This window comes from Capra hircus, chromosome 1 (assembly GCF_001704415.2).
Source record: "Capra hircus breed San Clemente chromosome 1, ASM170441v1, whole genome shotgun sequence".
Lineage (NCBI taxonomy): Eukaryota > Metazoa > Chordata > Mammalia > Artiodactyla > Bovidae > Capra > Capra hircus.
Window position 1 is genome coordinate 142,304,428 of NC_030808.1, and position 15,464 is coordinate 142,319,891.

Consider the following 15,464-nt stretch of genomic DNA (forward strand, 5'->3'; position numbering starts at 1 on the left):
TTTCTGGGTGCCTTTTCTATGGCACTGATGTGTCTGTTCCCCTCCCTTAGCCCTGCATCCCCACCACGAGCGTCTTCATGCCTTTGGAAGCTGAATCTACGAGGACAATGCCCTGGTTGCCCAGTGACAAGGCAGCACAGACGGGGCAGCTTAAACAGGCGTCCCTCCTCTCACAGTCCCGGAGGCTGGAAGGCCAAGCTCAAGCTCCCGAGGCCTCTCTGCTGGGTGTACAGATGGTCGTCTCCTCTCTGTGTCCCCACAGGGTCCTCCCTCTGTGTCCTGATTTCTTCTCAGAAGGACTCGGGCAGGTTGAATGAGCACCCACCCTGGTGACCTCATGTCAACTTCATCCGCTCTTTAAAGGACCTACCTCCAGACAGAGTCCCATTTGGAGGTCCTGAGCATCAGGACTAGACATCTGGGGACACACAGTGAGTCCACGGCAGGTGGTGATGGGGAAGATAAACCAGTACCAGCCCTCTGGATGCCATGCATTTGGGCACAGAGCGGTTTTGAACCATTGTTTTGTTTTACCCTCAAAATGACCCCATCCACCCATCTGGCCTCCTGCGTTCTCAGTCACATTATGACCAGGTACCTCCCAGTGTCCACGTGACATGACATCCCTTTCCTCTCCCACAGGACGTACACCTTCAGTGCAGCCCCTGACCTGAGCTCCAGAAAGGACGGTGAGCTCAGCAGCAGACGGGACGGGGAGCCCAACCCGCCATCCTCGTCCAGGAGCCTCAGCAGCCTGCAGTCCCTACAGGTGACGGGGCCCTCGATGTCAAACGAGCCACGCAGCCGTGCCCTGGGTCAGCTCTGGGGAGACTCGGCCCCCCAGGAGCAGCTTTCATTCAAACACTGCTTCCCGGAGCTCAGGCCTGGGTGGGCCAGGAAAGGGCACATCCTTCTGCTACCACACACTCACATATACACATACACACACTCACATACACACACATATACACACGCATATACACATATCCCTCTGCTCTGTCCACCCCGGAGAAGAGGGTGACCCCCCACACACATACACATATACACGTATACACACTCACATATACACATACACACACATATACACATACACACATATACACACACACACTACATACACACATATACACACACACTACATACACATATACACACATATACACACTCACACATACACATACACACACTCACATATACATATATACACACATATACACGCATACACACATATACACATACACACATACACACATATACACACATACACACATACACACTACATACACATATATACACATACACACTCACATATACTCATACACACACTCACATATACACACACATACATACACATATACACATACACACACTACACACACATATACACACACATATACACATACACACTACACACACACATACACACATATATACACATACACATATACACATACACACACATACACGTATACACACACTCACATATACACATACACACACACAGGGCTGTGAACCTGTCCACTGTCCACAGTGTCCACATACAGCTCTTGTCCAAAGCTCGGTGCTCGCGACCAAAGCTCAGTCACTCACGGGGCCAGGACACATGGTGGGGAAGGGGCAGCGACCCAGCCCTCCCAGTTTGCCATGCTCTCTCCTTAACTCTGCCATCAGCCAGCTGACCTCTGCCCCAAGAACCCACCAGCCCCTAGAGGCTGCCTCTAGGTCAGACAAGAGCTGATCTCAGGGCAGGGGACACCAGAACAGCATGAGGGCATCACGGTGACCTCTAGCCGGGTCCTCAGGGGACAACGGCCCAGGAAGAGGAGCCACTGACTGGGGGCCAGAGGCCTGCCAGCCCCAGGCAGACACAGATGGGCACCACCCCCTGCCTGCCTCAGTCTTACTGGGGAGGGGGAGAACTGGCCTGGACTAGGGCTGGGGGCCCCCTGAGGCCGAGCGCCCTCTTTTCAGATTGAACAAGGAGAGGAGCTAGGTGGAAAAGCTCAGACTCAGGGTCAGCCTCTTTGTGGACGTGCTGGTGTTTAGTGGGTGAGGCCTTGACACCAGCCCTTGTGAATGGAACCCTCCTCTGGTCTGGGACCACTTCATCCACGTTGTGAGAAAGGAAAACTGGCTACAGGTGTGCTAAAACAATCATGTAGTGGGCTGAACAACGGCCCCAAAGAAGTGAGGTCTCAATTCCTGCTGCCTGTGAAAGTTACAAGGAAACGTGTGTCTGCCTGTGGAGCTGAGATGAGGATCTCAGTGGAGAGGTTGTTCTGGATTATCCCGTGATTCTAAACCGAATCACCAAAGGCAGGAGTGTGGTGTGCGCAGAAGAGGAGACGCAGCACCCAGGGAGAAGCCATGTGTCCAGGAGGCACAGCCTGGAGCTACACACCGAGGCGGCCATGTGCCAAGGATGCTGGGGCTGCCGGGAGCTCAAAGAGGCAGGAAGGACCCTCTCCTAGAGTTTCTGAGGAAAACTGGCCCTGTGATACCTTCATTTTGAGCCTTCAGAACCAGAAGGGAACAAGCTACTTTTGTTTTCAGCCCCTGAAGTGGGTGCTATAACATCCCCGGTGATCTCAGCCCGAACATCCCTGGGGACCTTGAGTCATGCGTCCTCCGTGGAGTCCCCCCAGCCCACCTCCTGCACCATCAGCTCTGCTTCCCCACCCCATCCTCTGTCATCTGTGGCTCAACTTTCCATGCTTGTCCTCAGCCCCAGTGAGACCCCCTAAGTGGGGCACCTGTGGACGACACCTTGTGGCCCAGAATCAGGCACAGGTGCTCCGGATGCTGACGGCACAAGTCGCAGGAGACCACGGGCCAGTGCTGATGTGGAATTTCCCATCCTGCTCTGGAACTTCTGTTCAGTCGCTCAGTCATGCTCAACTCTTTGTGACCCCATGGACTGTAGCCCGCCAGCTTCCTCTGTTCTTGAGATTCTTCAAGTGGGTTGCCATGCCCTCCTCCAGGGGATCCTCCCAACCCAGGGATCAAACTCATGTCTCTCTATATCTCTTGCATTGGCAAGTGGGCTCTTTACCACAAGTGCCACCTGGGAAGCCCCTCTTGCCTGGTTACTCAGAGCTAAACATATACCCTGACACCAAGCAAAGAACCATCTTTAACATGCCAACACCTGGGTGGTCCTGGAGGGCCCCTCGGAAGAGGGCAAGTGCCAGCAACAGAGGAGACTAGGATGGATGGATGGATAAATGATAGATAGATAATAGATACATAGAAGATGCATAGACAGATACATTAGATACAGATGGTCCCCAACTTATAAGGTTCAAATACAATCTTTTGACTTTACGATGATGTAAAAGCAAATTCATTCAATAGAATTTTAAATACTTGAATTCTGCTCTTTTCCAAGACTAGTGATGGGTAGTCCAGTCCTCTCTCTGGTGTTTGGCAGTGGCAGCACAGCCCCATTAGCCCTTGATCACTAGAGTGAAATACTAATACACTGATAACCATGCTGTACCTCGACAGCCGTTCCGTTTTTCACTTTCAGTAGTGTATCCAGCAAGTCACAGGAGATGTTCACAATTATAAAATATGCTTTGTGATAGATGAGTTTGCCCAGCTGTCACCTAATGTAGGTGTTTGAGCACGGTTAAGGTAGACTGGGCTGAGCTAGATGTTCGGTAGTTTCGATACATTAAATGCATTTCTGACTTAAGACATTTTCAACTTATGATGGTTTTATTGGAATGTAACCCATCACAAGTTGCAAAAAGATCTGTACTTATCTACATATCATATATATACATCTATCATATCATGTAATATATATTTTATACTATTATGTTAATACTATAGATTATGGATTTCCCTGGGGGCTCAGAAGGTAAAGAATCTCCCTGCAATGAGGGAGAACCAAGTTCAATCCCTGGGTCAGAAAGTGTTTCATTCCAGCAGCCTGAAGGGACAAGACCAGGGTAGGTACTTGGAAGAAGAGGGAAGGTGGAAAACCAATGTGCTGAGGGGTGGACCATTCATTCCACTTTCTCTCCATCTCCTGTGTGCACTCTAGTGCCCAGAACATTAAAGGCTGCAAGAAATTACAGATGATTCCTACTCCCATCTCATTGTAAAGGCCCAACAGGCTTCCCAGGTGGCACTAGTGGTAAAGAACCCGCCTGCCGATGCAGGAGACACAAGAGACATGGGTTCAGTCCCTGGGTTGGGAAGATCCCCTGGAGGAGGGCATGGCAGTCAACTCCAGTATTCTTGCCTGGAGAATCCCGTGGACAGAGGAGCCTGGCAGGCTACAGTCCACAGGGTTGCAAAGAGTCGGACACGACTGAAGCGACTGAGTACAGCACAGCATAGCTTTTGAACAAGGACAGGAGGGATGCCTTGGAGTGGGAGCCAGGGACAAGTCTCAGGACGCAGTGGTAAACCTCAGGCGCCTCTCCTCCCCCCATCCCAGGCCACGATAGTGAGGAGAAGCGTCCTGGTGGTGCGCCATGGGGAGAGGGTGGACCAGATCTTCGGGAAGTCCTGGCTGCAGCAGTGTACAACACCCGATGGTAAGTACAGTCCTGGCAGGATCCAAACGGAGGAATTAGAGCTAACACAGATCGCGTCTCAGTATTCTTAGTCAGAGCCCTGGGGCACCATTCTTTACTCAGACTGAACTCCCATCAGAGCCTAACCTCCTCCCAGATCCTCGGCTTCTTTGGAGCCCTGCCCTCTGCCTCACAAAGTGACCACAGATGAAGCATCAGTGAGGGCAAAAGACCTCAATAGAATAGGTTCACATCTGGGGAGTCATAGATGCTCTTGAGAATATGATAAAAGTGACGGACCTTCTCTTTGAATGGAAAACAATTACCACCTTCCGTGCAGACTCAGCTAACACTTTGGCATTTAATAAAAGCCTTTAAGGCTTCCAGTTCCAACAAGTCTCTGTCAATGGAAATTCTGGGGAGGTGGCTTCTAGAAAAATCTTGCATGGAACCTAAAAAGACAAGGCATGGTAAACAGCCGCTACCTCTCTCTGATTGGTAAACTGTTGGGAGGCTGGGCTGGTGTGTTCACGCACCAGTGACTGACCGGCCACATGATGTACATAGAGCAGATCTCAGGAGAGGAATTTGACTGCTAGAATCTGTTGTGGCCAGGACGTCTTGGGGACATGTGAGAGGATGTGAGGGCTTGGTGCGTTCCAGAGTCCTCTGTGGGGATCACAGATAATCTGAGAATGAGATCAGACCTAACCCTACTGTTTACTCTGAGCCAGGCTCTGGGCTCCAGGCCATCTTCTTACTGACTCATTCAAACAACTATATCGTCAGCCACATTTTACAGATAAGGGGAGTCAGTCAGCTGCCCCTAATACACAACTAGTCACTGGTGGTGCCAGGATGTGCACCAGACCGTCCAAGCATAGAGTTCAAGGTCAAACTCAAGGTGAACCAAAGTGCTCTGAGCCTCTGAATGGATTGGGGTGGAGGCGGGGCAGTCCCAGTGAATCCCCCTGACGTCCACTCCCCCCTGAAAAGTGAAAGTGAACATGAAGTTGCTCAGTCCTGTCGGACTCTTTGCAACCCCGTGGACTGTAGCCCACCAGGCTCCTCTTCCCGTGGAATTCTCCAGCCTGAAGCAACTGACTAATAATACACAATGCAGGACCCGCTCCTGCCATTTGTATTCCGGCCCACAGGCAATGTGACACCTTAAAGCCATGGAGATGGGTTGAATTGCACCTAATTAATTAATGCCAATTTGAGATTCGTATTGAGTTAAGCTAAGTCAGTCATGGAGATGCTTGTTCTTAATCAGGGCAGTTGCACGAGTGTATCTTTGGGAGGGGTTTTGAGAGGATGAAGAAGGTCTGATGGTGCCTGCAGATGAAACACGGGTTTTCTGAGTTTGAGGAAATGTGTGCTGAGTAGAGTAGAATTTCCTCCTGAAATTCAATCTACATCACAGGGTGCATTCAAGAAAAAACACCGTTGACAACAGTTTAATTACTGTGCTTCAAATGTGGGTCTTGATCTTAAGCATTTAGTGGGGCAGGTATGACCTAACTTAATGGAATTGAACAATTGGTGCTTATTTATGCTGTAGGAAGATATTACCGGCCAGACCTGAACTTCCCTCGCAGCCTGCCCAAACGGAGCCGCGGCATCAAAGACTTTGAAAATGATCCTCCATTATCGTCTTGTGGAATTTTCCAGTGCAGGATGGCAGGTATGCTTGAGGCTCAACCTAGGAGGAATGGGGCTTCTCAGGTGGCTCGGTGGTAAAGAATCTGCCTGCCAAGGCAGGAAATGAAGGGTTCAATCCCTGGATTGGGAAGATCCCTTAGAGAAGGAAATGGCAACCCACTCCAGCATTCTTGCAGGCAGAATCCTATGGACAGAGGAACCTGGCGGGCTACAGTCCATGGGGTTGCAAGAGTCAGACATAATTTAGCAATTAAACAGCAATAACCAAGAGAATAGTAACTGATTCTAGCAGTGATTATCAGTCACTTGCACTGAGCCCTTGCCACGTGTTTTGAGGGCAGTAATAGCATTATCCTCACTCTGCTGATGAAGAAACTGAGGCCCAGAGAGGTTAAGTATTTGCCCAAGATCACATAGCAAACCAAGATCACACAGCAACCCAAGATCACACAGCAACCCAAGATCACACAGCAAGTAGGAAGCTCAGAGACTTGACCCAGGAATGGATTGGTGGGGAAGTCAGGAGGAATGAAAGGGACAAAAAGAACAAGAGAGAAAAGGAAAAAAAAAAAAAATCGGTGACCACTGTGTACACTAAGGATGTTATTATAAAAATTGAAAGATACATCCTGTCTTTGATTTTATTTCAAAATCTGTCCCTTTGGGCTTTTGTTTTGTCTGAAGTTCTGGTTTCACATGATTGACCTTGTGGAAGAGAAGAGGCCATTGAGCTCATCTGGTCTGCATTCTATGAATTAAGAAACTCAAATCTAGAATCGGAAAGGTTCATGGGCTCCTCAAGTCGCACACTGGTTAACTGGAGGAACACACTAAAACCAGCTCCTCCCTGGGCGCATGCTAGCTGACCTTAATCACAGTTTCCACCCACTCATCAGGCACAATTGTACGGGGTGCGTACACTGGGGGTGGGATCATGGAGCTACAAAAAGCTTTCCTGCCACAGGTAGTAAGCTGCCCTCCGAAGTTGCCCCCTTGGGCGGCTACAGTGATAAAGAGGGGACATTTCCCACTGCTGTTTTCCAGGGGAAGCTCTGCTGGACAGTGGCATCAGGATCACCTCGGTCTTCAGCTCCCCCGCCCTCCGTTGTGTGCAGACGGCCAAACATATACTGGGAGGTCAGTGAGAACTCCAGCGACCTTCTCACGTGGCTGTGACCTCATGGTTCTTCTCTGGGGGGAGAGGGCAGTGAGCAGAGGTGCAAAGAGAGTGGATGGCTGTGAATGACAGTCTAAATTTACAAGACAGTTGTGAACCCTGAGAACTGTGAGGAGGCACTAAGCCTGTTAGTATTTCTGGTAGGTCAAGATTTTAATTTGCCTTTGACCAACTTATGCATGTGTTTTTTAAAAAACCTGGGGGTGAGTTTCTTCCCAGAGAACTGGGAACTGCTCTGGTCCCTTCTAAAGTACATTTAAACCAGTTCTAATGAGGTGGATGAAACTGGAGCCCATTAACAGAGTGAAGTAAGCCAGAAAGAAAAACACCAATATAGTATACTAACACATATATGTGGAATTTAGAAAGATGGTAATGATAAGCCTATATACGAGACAGCAAAAGAGACACAGATATAAAGAACAGACTTCTGGACTCTGGGAGAAGGCGAGGATGGGATGATCTGAGAGAAAAGCACTGAAACATGTGTATTATCATATGTGAAACAGATCACCGGTCCAGGTTCAATGCATGAGACAGGGTGCTCAGCGCTGGTGCACTGGGATGACCCAGAGGGATGGGATGAGGAGGGAGGTGGGAGGGGGGTTTCAGGATGGGGAACACATGTACTCCCATGGCTGATTCATATCAATGAATGTCGAAAACCACTACAATATTGTAAAGTTATTAGCCTCCAATTAAAATAAATAATTTTTTTTTTAAAAGTCTAAAATGCAGGCCTCCCAGAAGCAAGGGGAGGGGCTCCTAGGAGCTGTTCAGTGCTGTCAAAGCCTGCTGTATGTTAGGAAGCCAGCGGCAGACCCTTCCATATGAGTGTCTACCTACAGGAAGAAGCAAGTCCCTGCCAGAGGGGCGGCTGCCCTGGAGGCCCCAGTTCAACCCCCACCCCAAATGGGGAAGAGGGCATGAGACCTGGGTCACCCTAGGAGCATGGCAGCGATGGGACCAAGAACAGAGTGCATGGACACAGGGGCGGGAGTGAGCAGGGGGCTTGCCTCCATGTTCTCAGAGACACAGAAGTCAGGTCACCAGGTGAGCACAAGGCAGGAGGCACTGAAGTTGGGACACGCCAATCAGGAAGGGGACTGGGACGGAAACGTGGAAGTACAGGGTGACCACGTGAGACCACGGGCACGGCCCAATGTCAAGACCCATCAGCTGGGCTGGGGCAGGTGTGGGCAGGGAGGAGCCAGGCTAACCGCGGACAAGTCTAAGAAGTGAACACAATAAAACAGGGAAGGGCAAGAGATGCTGAGAGTGTACAAAGGAGGGCCAAGGAGACAGAGCTGAGATTTTAAGCTGCCTAAGAGGGGAGTTAGAGGCTGGGGAAGGTGAATGATTTGAAGAAAAGAGTGGGCTCCATGGACCAAAATCCCAGGAGGCAATAGGAGGGCTGGAGTCAGATACGAGAGGGAGGAAGCTGCAGAGAAAGGAGGGTTGGCTGGACACAGAGGAGAGAGAGGTTGGCGCTGAGCTTAGAAGAGCGGTGGAAAGGATGTCACTGGAGGAGGAATTACCGAAGGTGTGAAAAAAAAATCAGTTTATGGAATATGTTTTTCTATAGCAAAAATATGTACTATTTTTGGCAAAACAGATCATGACTTCCATTTCCAGTTTTCTAATTTACAATAGAAAGTGGAGCTTTTTTATTGTCTCATTAAAAAATAATCCTAGGGAAGGGTGAGTTGGGAGAGTTAGAATATTCTAGAAGATGACTCCCATCCACCCTCTGCTTTGGCTCGGTCTGGGCTAAGTGTTTACCAGGATGGCGCTTCTGTGTGACTAACAGGCTCCCCGGTTGTTCGTCTTTTCCGAGGATCAGTGGACCGGCCAAATCCTCGTGGGTGCGCTCCTTCTTAACCTGAGAATGAGCCCAGGGGCCGTGTGCAGTGGGACATGCAAGGGTAGGATGAGCACCAGGGTGCTGTTGGTGTCTCCCAGATCCCAGGAGACTCTGGTCCTTCCTGATGGACAGAGGGTCATCCTGTTAGCCTCCAACTGCCCAGTGGCTCTTGTCTGAGAACTAGCATGACTGTGCATCATCACAGGACAATATTCACCAAGTGAAATAAAATCACATTCCGCCCCCCCCCCCCGCCCCGCAAAGGGTTGATTTACACCTAGAAACAGACTTATTTACAGAAAGCCAAAATAAACCCTGAAGATGATAAATACTTGTGTTCTGTTGAATTCAGAGTTCAAACTGGAGAAAAAAGTTAAGATAAGAGTGGAACCTGGCATCTTTGAATGGACCAAATGGGAGGCCGGCAAAACCACCCCCACCTTCATGACCCTGGAAGAGATGAAGGAGGCGGATTTCAACGTCAGCCTGGATTACAGGTGAGCCGCCTCATGATGTCTGCAACTAGGCTTCCTCCTTCTTGTTAAAGATGAAGATGAAGGTATAATTCACGAGGAACCACTGCAGTGGGGCGTGGCAGAAGAAGAGAGATGGGACTCCTCTCCAAATACAAGACCCAGTGGGGACTTTTCAACCAGGAGAGGGGTGGGATAGGCAGTTCATATAAGAATAGGGCGATTCTTGCAGACCTTAAATGATCCTTACTGCAGACAGGTGGGGGACAGACATGTCTGGAGGTAGAGGGGGAGTCGAGTTTGCTCAGGTATCCAGGGTGGTCAGATACAGGGGGTGAGGGGTTCTGACTGAACTCGGTCCGCAAGGTTGGACGTGAAGCCTACAGGTCAGGCCCACTGAGAAGAAGGTCAGGGAGCCCAGCTAGCATCTGTCAGCCAGAGAACCGCCCGTAGCTGGCTCTGCCATCACAAGCCTGTGTGACAATGCAGGCTGCAGCCCCCAACACCAGCCCTTTGCTGGTTTTGGGCACAAAACTGGAGGCTCACTGCTGACCGTGAGCCCTAGCTAGAGGCAGAGCCATCTCGCTCCTTCTGGTGACACATGGGCCAGAATGGCAGCTCCCCTCTCCTCCTCCAGGCCCGCCTTCCCCCTCGCCTCTCTCCTGCCGGCTGAGAGCTATGATGATTACGTGCACAGGTGTGCAGTGAGCATGGAACAGATCGTCAGCACCTGCCCACAGGATGGTAAGTGCCCCAGCAACCTTGGTACCAGCAGCGGGGGCCGGGGTCCCCTACCTCTGAGTTGGAAATGGCTGATTTTGAACTTAGGAATGCCCTGACCTCCCCTCCAGTTTCCCCACTTCCAGAATGCTAGACACTGCCTCTGTAGAGACACATGCCCCCCAAACCTGGGGCCCCCAATTCTGGAACCAATGGGGCCCAGGATAGCAGGGTCAACACAGACCACCCATGCCTACTTCCCAGGAAACAAAAGTAGAAGCTAAGAACCAACTACCAAATGTTGGGTCATGACTAAATGACAATTCAAACAAAACATCTGTTTAAGCTGATGGCTGAGACCATTCGAGAAATTTAAATATCGAAGATGAATATGGAGATATTAAAAAAAAAACCACTGTTAATTTTGTTAGTGGGGTAATGGTATGGCAGTTGTGTAAAAATGAGAAGTCCTCATTTGGAGATGCAAACCGTGGTACATCCTGCAAAGTAACGTGATGTTTGGGCTATGCTTTAAAAACTGCATTAAGTGTCCATCATCCAATCAACAAATTAAGATGTGGTACGTATGTACAATGGAATACACTCGGCCATAAAGAGGGTGAAATTTTGACATCTGTGACAACGTGGATGGACTTGGAGGGCATTTTGCTAAGTGAAATAAGTCAGACCGAGAAAGACAAACACGACACTTGTATGTGGAATCTGAAAATTCAACAAACTAGTGAATATAACACAAAAAGAAGCAGACGCAGAGATACAGAGAATGAATGAGTGGTGGGAGAATGAACCAGTGGGGAGAGGGAAGTATGGAGGGGCAAGATGGAAGAGGGGAGTAGGAGATACAGACTGCTGCTGCTGCTAAGTCACTTCAGTTGTGTCCGACTCTGTGCGACCCCATAGATGGAAGCCCACCAGGCTCCTCCGTCCCTGGGATTCTCCAGGCAAGAACACTGGAGTGGGTTGCCATTTCCTTCTCCAATGCATGAAAGTGAAAAGTGAAAGTAAGTCGCTCAGTCAAGTTTGACTCTTAGCGACCCCATGGACTGCAGCCTACCAGGCTCCTCCATCCATGGGATTTTCCAGGCAAGAGTACTGGAGTGGGGTGCCATTGCCTTCTCCAAGGAGATACAAACTACTAGGTATAAAATGAACTGCAAGGATCTACTGTGCAATACAGGGAAAATAGCCAATATTTTACAGTAACTGTGGATGGAGTATAACTTTTAACATTGCAAATCACTATATTGGATGCCTTATATAATATTGTACATCAACTATACTTCAGTAAAAATAAAAATACCTCGCGGGGAAGGATGTCAGGTAACAGACAGATGATACCAGATGGGCAGAACATCAACAAATGTTGGAGCTCCCTGATGAGGACACGGGGATTCATCAGACCTGCCTTTGGGGTATATATGAAAATGTCCATGGTGAAGCATGAAAAGCCAACCCTATAAGATTTAAGTTAGCAAGTGTGAACATCAGCTATGTGTCTGGCATCAAATAGAACATCATGGGAAAATCTCAGTGAAGAAGACGCATAATCTACCCTCAATGGATTTGAATGTTGTTAGAGGAAAGGGGCAGATATGTCTAGAATAGCGGGAATGTTACGGGCTTCACCTGTGACTCAGTGGTAAAGAGCCTGCCTGCAGTGCAGGAGATGCAAGAGGTGGCCTCCAAAGTCACGGTGCCATTGCAACCCCTTGGACTGTAGCCCGCCAGGCTCCTCTGTCCATGGGATTCTCCACGCAAGAATACTGGAGTGGGCTGCTTGCCTTCCTCCAGGGGAATCTTCCTGACCCAGGGGCTGAACTCTTGTCTCTAGTGTGTCCTGCATTGCAGGTGGTTCTTTACCACTATGCCACATGTGAAGTCCTCACAGTCACGTTAGAGCAACCCGAATGGATCACTCTGTGGGCCAGGACTTTCCAAGGAAGCTCGGGTTCCAGTTTCCTCCTCAGGTGGTGCAGTGGGTACAGCCCCAGGGTCTCCCTGACTCCACAGCAAGTCTAACTCCCCAGCCTGGCTTCATCCCAGCCTTGGCTGCCCATACATGTTGCCCTGGACTCTGGAGGTCCTTCCATAAAGTGAGAGTTCTCTGTGGTCCATTGTGATGACCAGCTGATCAGGCTCAAGTTCACAGGCCTGGATGACACAGCTCAGAGCATGGCGCTGTCTCATCCCAGAAGCTCGAGGGCAGGTATGTCTGTGCCGGCCCCGTGTGAGGATGCGACAGGCTCAGAAGACCTTACATGCAAACCAGAGGTCAGTTGCCAGTGTTATTAACCTGTTATCAACCACGCCTGCCTCCACCCGGGGTTGCCAAGGCCTCAGGGCACCACAAGTGTATTCCACCCGACCACTCTGAAGCCCTGATAAGGGGCATCCTCTGTGCCTGCCCTGACTCGGGGTGCTTTCCTCCCACAGTGGGTGTCATCCTGGTTGTGGGCCATGGCTCGGCGCTGGACACCTGTACTCGACCGCTGCTCGGGCTGCCGCCCCGGGACTGCACAGACTTCGCCCAGCTCGTGAGAAAGGTACGTGCCCCCTCTTTTCTCTTGGAGCCACGGAAGCAGGCAGCCTGAGGATGCGGGTCCCCACACCCCCTTCTCAGAACAGAGACAAATGTCCTGAACAACCCAGGGCAGCAGGAACCACCCCTCCTTGTCCCCTGAGAAGGTGTCCACTGGCTCTTGTGCAGAGGGTGGCCTCAGGCAGGGGACTGTCAGAGGATGTTTGTCATCTTTATCATCATGGCAGCTTTGGCCATTTGCTGCCAAGTTAATATAAACAACAAGACAGAGGACTTTTATAATCAGGTCATATGATAAGTCCTTACCACTCTAGTAGTCGAGCACATGGTCCACTTGGCGAGGGTAGGTGCGGGGGTTGAGCAAATTAAGAAAGAAGAGAAAGAGCAGTTACTGGGCTGGCTTGCTCTGGGGATGGGGTGGGTGAGTGGGGAGGCTGGAGACAGGCAGGAAGTAGCCCCTCCCTCTAGCCTTTGGAGTCATCAAGCCGTGGAACATAGGAGCTTGTTGAAGCTGTCAGAGTGCCCGGTGCTGGGCCGGGATCAGCTGTTGATGTCCAGTCATGAACTCTCTGGACCCCATGGACTGCAGCACACCAGGCTTCCCTGCTCTTCACTGTCTCTGGGAGTTTGCTCAGATTCTTTTCCGTTGAGTCGGTGATGCCATCGAACCATCTCATCTGCTGTCATCCCCTTCTCCTCCTGCCCTCAACACATACTGAAAAATCAAGTGGGTGATGGATGTATAGAGAAGGATAACAGGTGGACCAACCTGTGGAGCATCACCCAGCAAAGCAGAGATGGCTTTCCTCCCATTGGCGAGATGAAGGAGGCAGGCAAACTCAGGACTCAGCCCTCCCCATTCCCTGCCCCAGAGCCCTACTCAGGGACAGACTTGCCCTCTGCCCTTGTCCTTTCATCAGGTTAATCAGTTGATTGACCAACAACCTTGAGGCTGGGAGTGCAGCAGTGCAGATAACACCTGTGATGAGCAATAGGTCCCTGAGCTGGTCACGGCACCATTGCTGGCCACAGCTTGTTTGCTGCAGGTGTGGGCAGCAAGGTGTCCCTGAGCCCCCAAGTGGCCTGGGGACTGCAGAAGAGTAGACCCCTGGCCTGGCCTGGCCCAGCCAGCACCTTTCTTTGCTGTGCAAAGCCCTTGGGTCTCTGAGCCCCTCCCTGCACTGCCAGGAAAAAATACAGTCCTCCGTCACCCTGAGATGCCATGGCACCCCCAGTTGTGACATTCAATGAGGTCTGCAGACACTTCCCACTGCTGTGGGAGGGGCAGGGAGTCCCCCTGGGGGCCGCTGTGTTGGATGTTGGTGCCAAGTTCAAGGTCACAGTGCTAGCATGGATGTATCGTGCCAGGCTTCAAGGCTGTTGGCTTGAGAACAAGTCTAAAATCGATCGACCTGGTATGGAATACTAATAACTGATTTAACTCTGCTCCAGATCCCGTCTCTGGGTATGTGCTTCTGCGAAGAAAACAAAGAGGAAGGAAAATGGGAGTTGGTGAACCCGCCTGTGAAGACACTGACTCACGGCTCCAACTCTGCGTTTAACTGGAGGAACTGGATCCAGGGCAACTAAAGCCACCTCTGTGTTTGCATGACTCACATTGGAGAGAAGGGACTCCGCAGAGGCCGTGAGACACTGCTATCTAGAAGGGATGCTGGTCTCCCCGAAGCAATCCATAGAAGCACAAAATGCACTTTCAGACACCCGAGTGTTGGCCATCTGCCAACCGCCACCCTGCGAGCTAGGTTGTGGGGACACCATCTTGTACCCTGTGCATTGGCCGTGCCACTTGGTGGGGGATGAGGACCCGTGACTCTGGTTCCAGGATTTAAAGACCCACCCCAAGCCTACCCCAGGGAAAATTCCACTTTATATGTTTTTGTCAAGTTTCCAGCTATTTTTCCTTTTTCTGTTTCAATCACTTTTGGGCTGTTTCCACACAGGCTGAAAAAGGTAAAATATTGAATAAAATGGTGCAAGGAAACCACCTACCAGATCAAAACCAGGAACCAAGCTTGGTGTCCACAGACCAGGTATCTGTGACCTGCTGCTGCTATAATGAGTAAGCCCACGGTGGTGATTAGAGACCCAAGTTTTAAACACATACACGTTTACTCTTTTGCAGCCCAGCAGGCCAGCAGTTCTGAAATGGGCCAGAGGAGTACTCTTCTTCCACAGCCCTCAGGGAGAGTCTGATTCTCTGTTTCTCTGGCCTTCAGAGGTGCCCACACTCCGGCCCCTGGCACCTTCCTCCATCCTCAAAGGCAGCGGTGGCGCCCCTTCAGATCCCCTGCTCCTCTACCTACACAGCCACGTCACCTTCTGCTGCTGGCTCTCCCATCTCCCTTTTGTGAATTCCCTCAGATTATACTGAACCCAGCCAACAATGGGAATAACTCCCCATCTCAAGATCCTTAACTTAATTCCACCTGTAAAGTCCCCTTCGCCATACCATGTG

General features: G+C 50.4%; 1 protein-coding gene across 1 annotated transcript in view; it reads left to right on the forward strand.

Annotated features, from left to right (window-relative positions):
• Nucleotides 1-15,132, forward strand: part of UBASH3A (ubiquitin associated and SH3 domain containing A) — a 39,890-nt gene extending 24,758 nt beyond the window's left edge. Inside the window, exons 7-14 of the mRNA XM_018051698.1 lie at nucleotides 643-769; nucleotides 4,451-4,550; nucleotides 6,094-6,216; nucleotides 7,239-7,331; nucleotides 9,588-9,732; nucleotides 10,346-10,452; nucleotides 12,883-12,992; nucleotides 14,441-15,132. Coding sequence (XP_017907187.1) covers nucleotides 643-769; nucleotides 4,451-4,550; nucleotides 6,094-6,216; nucleotides 7,239-7,331; nucleotides 9,588-9,732; nucleotides 10,346-10,452; nucleotides 12,883-12,992; nucleotides 14,441-14,578 — 943 coding nt within the window. The 3' untranslated portion in view covers nucleotides 14,579-15,132. The remainder of the gene's footprint in view (nucleotides 1-642; nucleotides 770-4,450; nucleotides 4,551-6,093; nucleotides 6,217-7,238; nucleotides 7,332-9,587; nucleotides 9,733-10,345; nucleotides 10,453-12,882; nucleotides 12,993-14,440) is intronic.